The sequence below is a fragment of the Mesoplodon mirus genome (genome assembly GCF_964341445.2).
Source record: "Mesoplodon mirus genome assembly, chromosome: 5".
NCBI lineage: Eukaryota > Metazoa > Chordata > Mammalia > Artiodactyla > Ziphiidae > Mesoplodon > Mesoplodon mirus.
Window position 1 is genome coordinate 68,877,989 of NC_138980.1, and position 5,692 is coordinate 68,883,680.

The 5,692-nt window shown below is 47.1% G+C and overlaps 1 protein-coding gene across 1 annotated transcript; it reads right to left on the bottom strand.

Moving 5' to 3' along the window:
- Positions 1 to 468: 468 nt before the first annotated feature.
- Positions 469 to 5,060, bottom strand: WNT8A (Wnt family member 8A; the record flags this gene model as incomplete). Its single annotated transcript, XM_082621696.1, has 6 exons — positions 4,978 to 5,060; positions 4,840 to 4,873; positions 4,471 to 4,609; positions 3,207 to 3,332; positions 2,183 to 2,325; positions 469 to 1,017 (listed from the first exon to the last, which is right to left on the bottom strand). The coding sequence occupies exons 1-6, from the start codon at positions 5,043 to 5,045 to the stop codon at positions 469 to 471; spliced, it is 1,059 nt and encodes a 352-aa protein (XP_082477822.1). The 5' UTR covers positions 5,046 to 5,060.
- Between the last annotated feature and the right edge of the window lie 632 nt (positions 5,061 to 5,692).

The following is a 5,692-nucleotide window of genomic DNA, read 5'->3' on the forward strand; positions in this document are numbered from 1 at the left end:
TGAACTTGTAGTTGGTCTTTCTGGAGCTTGCCAGAGTGGGGGAACGTTGCTCCTTCAGGAGTCTGGACAGAACTCTCATTTTTGGCTTCCATTCTCTGATTCTCAGCCACACAGCTGGGTTGGACATGGTCTGAAACTCCAGGGGCAAGTACTTTGAAGGTCTTTTTGGATATGGACCCCAAACCAAAACTCCCCCTTAGCAAGCTGCAAAATTACAGGCAGAAAGACCAGGAAGTAACTTGTAGGAAAGATGAAATGGGGTCTACCCAAGCCCAGATTCCCATTTCAGCTCTGTCAAGAACATGCTGTATAATCTTAGGCCTCCATTTTCCCATGTACAGCAGATATCAAGAGGACTACAGATCAACCCTGTGACCTTCCAATTGTTTTTCTTATCTCTTCTCTCCCAGAGAAAAGCTGTCTCCCCTCCATTGTCATGCAACTGAGCAAGTAAGTTCCTGTGGGGTGCTATCGTGTGCTGCCCTTGCCCTGGGACCAAGCACTGCCTGGGGAGCGCGTGCAGTAGTACTTGCTCACCACATGCCTACACTGGTCACACTTGACTGTGCAGCACCACTGGAATTTGCAGTTACAGCTGCTTATAGCCTCAGTTCTCTTCTCTTCCACCTGCAGGCCACACTCTGTACACAAGCGCCCGCAGCTGCATTGCTCCCACCTGGATGTATTGTGGCTGTTCTGCAGACACTCCCGACCCTCTGTGCCATAGATGCCCAAGCTGGAATTGCGGGTACAGTAATCAGGCGATTCCTCTAAAAAGATCAGCTCAGCTTCTGCGCTAGGAAGGAAGGCCTCAGTGGGTGCCCAGTGGCCCTCGGCACTGTTCCCAGCCCTTAGCCGCCTCTTATCCATCTCAATTTTCAGTGCCCGGTCATACTTGGCCTTTAGGTAGTTGCCCATCTCCCGGAAGTTAGCCAGCTGCAGCCAGCATGTCTGGATGCTACAGCTCCCCGAGATGCCATGACATTTGCAAGTCCTTTTCATGGTGGCTCTCACTGCCTTCACAGAGAGAGAAAGAGAGAGGGAGGACAAAAGGAGATTGGCTCTGGGTAGAGAAGACCAAAGGCTAGCAATCAATGGAATATTTTAGAGTTGTGCTTCTTAACTTTAGAGTACGTTAGAATTATGAGGGAGTCCCGTAAGAAGATCTGGGCCCTACCTCATATCTTCTCAATTAGGAAGTTCAGAGGTTTAAAGGCCATGGTATTGGTGATTTTAACGTTCCCCTGAGTGATTCTTATGGAAGAAGTGAGGCAAGTGTTGAGAAGGTTACTGAAGTCAGGAAACCTAGGCTGAAGGCCCAACTTCATCACTTGTGAGCTTGTTTCTCTTTCTGCCCATAAGAATAAGAATGATCAAGAAAGTATTTTGTAAATTAAAAATGAAAAACATGATCATTGGCACTGTTATTGTGTTGAAGCTGGGGGCTAGAGTATTTGTAGGTATTTGGATTTGTCTTTTGGGCCCTCTCCCAGAGGGAAGGAAGCTCTGGATTCTGAATCCCTACCCCCAAGGTGATTACCCATGGTTGTAATTGCCTTGAAAACCTCTTCCCTTTGCCATGGGCAACCAGGACATCTAGGTATAGGTTCAAAGGGAAATTTCTATGCTCTTAGCTTCTAATACAACTAGACTCCAGATTTCAGTTCAGAACACTCCAAGGATTGCTACCCCACCAGAAGTCTTGGGGGAGATTAGACCTTCCAGAGAAGCTTAGATCAGTCCCAACCCCTCCAAGCCCAGAAAGACATTAGGACATAGGTTGTATGATAAACCCCTGTTAATTTCCTAGAAATGCAGTTGAAATGGTTAAAATTTTAAGTCATGGAAGCAAGGCCTTTGTTCTGTATTGTTCTGTGTTCTCAGAAACCTGCCTGTAGAAGGAGTTAGCATATAAGGTTTAGTGATAAAAGGACTAGGCTAGAAGATCTGTGTTCATTGCCTGGTTCTGATACTTATTAGCTGTATTGCCTTGGCCAAGCCACAGCTCTGCCTTAACTGGCTTTGTCATCCAGAGAATGGGGGTAGCTATCCCAGTCCTGCTGAGTGGTGTGAGGATGAAACATGTATGAGACAGCTCTTGGTAAGTTGTGAAGGTCTGTATGGATGTGAGGCTTTTGTAAATACTGAGCCTGTTGGCTCATTGGTCAACTCTTATACGTACCAGCCTGCCTGCCCTGTTGTTATGAAGATTCATCAGGGCTCTGGCATCCTTCCCCTTCTCCAGACTGTCCACGAAGAGTTTGGAGATTCTTTCCCCAAACTCTACATTGTCGCTGCATCCTCCCCAGATCCAGCCATGGCCTCCTACACATAAGGAAAGAATAAGTTCTGCATATAGCTTCCTGCTAAGTCCCTGGAGAAGAATCAAGGTCATTTTAGCTGACATAGACAAACCATCCCCAAGAGTCCTAGAAGTGTGTAAAGCTATAGCTAAACGTGAGACAGGGAGGGAATTCCCTGGTAGTCCAGTGGTTAGGACTCCGCACTCTCAGTGCAAAGGCTGGGATTCAATCCCTGGTCAGGGAACTAAGATCCTGCAAGCCACGCAGGGCAACCAAAAAAAAAAAAAAAAAAAAGAAAAAAAGGAAAAAGAAAAAGGTGAAACAGGGAAATGGAGGTATTTTGGGTGGGAGTGGAGGGTAGTCCTATTCCCAAAGCCAACTGCCCACCCTTCAGGCACTCCCCAACTCTAGACAGTTCAACTCTATACCCAAAGTAAAGGTAGGCATGCTGGGGCTGGCCTAGAGGATCTCAAATGTTCACTGCAGTTCAAACATTCTAGAATTCTGTACCATTATGCTACAGTAGTCTTGTTAGAGCCACCTCCTCCCTCATTAGTGACAAATCTAAGTCTCTTAGGCTGTCTGCAGATAATTGGGTAGCTCTGGATTATGTACAAGTCATTCTAAGCCTGAAATACAAGGGTTAGCTTTAAACTCTCTTTGGCCTCCTTCCTAGATGCCTTGTTGGCTTTAGAGCTTGGTGCTACTTGCTGATCCTGGAATCATGGATCCAGCTCAGTTCTTAGGAGGGTCTAGATCTAGGAGCTCCCACCAATGAAGCTGCTGCTAGAGTCTAGGGGTTTGAAGAAGCTGTGTCCCTCAGCCTTTCCCTGGAAGAGTTTAGCCTACGCTCAGCTCTATACCCCTCACCTCTTCCCACCCCCATCAGAGAGCACAACTTACCTGTTTTTCCATTTTTTGACTCATCACAGCCACAGTTTTCAAAGTCGCCCATGCTACAGTTCTTGGTGATGGTGTACGTGACTCCAGCAGAGCTGATAGCATGAATGAAGGAAGTCTCCCTGGTGGCTTTGGAAAGAAAGAGGGGGCTGGAAACCAGGACCCTGATGACCCAAAGCAGAGTTTTTGGAAAAGCAATGCCATTTCATTTCTCTCTCCTGTCCCCCTCCCTCTTTGGGTTTATTAAGAGAATGCTTTTCTACTTGAGAGAACAGTGCATGCCTTTCCAGCATCCTTACTTCATCCAGGCAGGAATGAGCATCCCCATGCTACAGATGGGGAAAGTAAAACCCAGAGATAAAGTGATGAGACCAAGGCCACTCTCCTCACCAGTTATGGTGTTGGGACCAGGACACTATCCCCCTGATATCCAGCCTAGGCCTCTGTTCGTTAGCCATTGCTTCTTGTCCTTAGGCAGTGAGGACTCAGAGCTATGAGGCTGGCTTATGAAAGAGAGAAGGGTATTTTCTTCTCTCTGACATGGAGTTGGAACGATGTAATAATCATCATGATAATACCTACCACTTACTGAGCTTGTATCTTCCTAACTCTTTATAAACATTGTCCCATTTTATTTCTCATCCTAGTTGTATACCCCACAGGAAGATACTTTTTTCCCCATCTTCTTTACTCCCTTCCCCCCAGCTTTTCTCAGGCAACTCTCTTCATTAATAGTTTCTACATAAACAACTTTCATGCAAACTACTATACATAGTTACAAACAACTGCACACACACACACACAGACACACACACACACTCAAGTTGAAGCATAGCTCCATGTGTGATCTCTCAGTTTCTCTGTTGTTGGGATTTTATGACAGTTGAAACTCCCTCAGAGGCTGCAAACACAGAGCCCTTTCCCCATTTTTGTTTCATGCAAATCAGTACAAGATAAGTGTATACAAACACAAATACAGACATGCATTAAAAAATAGAGTAATTAATTTCTTTAGAGATACCTTTGTATTCACCTCATTCAACCCTCACAACACTCCTGGTGAGCTAAGCAGCTGACCTTATTGACCCAAATGACAACACTGAAGTTGAGAGAGGGAGAAGTAACTCACTTGAGGTCACACAACAAGGAAGTGGCAGATCACTGCTAACTTTTTCATTTCACTGTACACATACATGTTACACATACATATATACTTCAAGCCCAACTTCATGGACATATACCCCCTTGTACAGGTGCACAAACTTACCACTTCTCAGCCTGTTGTGAGTGGAAAGCTGGAGAGCATTTTCAGGGCAGTTCCAGCGTTCCCAAGCAAATTGGAATTTACACTCCTCAATGCCACTCTGGGCACCCAGGGCCACACTGGTGGTGTAGGTCAGATAGGCCTGGCAGAGGGAAAAGGATGTGAGCTTCAACCCTGGCTCTAGTCAGGTCATCTGGGTCAGAGGGTGCAAGCAAGACTCAAATGGGTTAGCTCTCCATTAGGGAATAATCAATCATAGGTTCCTCTGGGTGGGTGACTTCTGGCACTATCTCCTCTCCCCTCTTTTCCTTCCCCAAAAGAGTTCCCTTAGGAACCTGGATGGGTAAAAACAGGAGCAGGAGATCATCCTACCTTGGGACCTGTTATCAGGAAATTGTTCACTGACCTACCAAAAAGAGAAAAAGTGAGGCAATGGTGAATGGGGATGAGGTAGTAGAAGCTTCCTTGGTGAGGAGGGGGGGTGGGGGGGAGGGAGAGGGAAGGACTTACCAGGCAGAGGCACTGAAGGTTGCATAGCATATGCCCACAGCCACCCTGAGCATAAACAAGTCCCCCATGGCCCTTCCCACCCCCAGGGGATCAAGTCTAGCCCAGGGCCAAGTCCAGAGAAGTGAGGAGAGGGCAGGATCTTTCTCAGTATTTATGTAGGGAAATGCTGAATGGCCAAGGGGGAAAAAAATCAACAGCTCTTCTCATTTGTCCCTCACTGGCAGGGCTGTAGGAGCCACTGACCCAATGGGGGACCAGGGAGGAGGGACTCAGCCCAAAGCCTCCAAGGGAAGCCCCGCCCTGCCCCGCCCTGCCAGCCCTTCCTCCCTCCCAGGCTGACAGATGGGCTGAAGCCTTTCCCTACCCAGGAGGTTTCTACCCTCTATAAGTCAGACTTTTGTCTCTTCCTGCTTGAGGGCTCATTTTTCAGAATCTTGTAGCCCAGAGCAAGCAAGTTTCCTAACTCTGCTAATTCTAAAGATAGGTCATCTATCCCTCAAAGTTACGGTGTCCTCACCCGTTAATGAGACCCCACTCCTTACCTGCCTTCCTCCTCAAGGTGTTAATAATTATAGAGGAACTCTACTTGGGGCCCTCTCCTACTCATTTTACCCAAGTAAGCAAGTGCACCATTCCTACCTCCTCCCTTGATGACTGTAAAGTCACGTGGGACCCTGGAGCAGACACACTTCAGAGGCCACCTCTCAACAGTCCC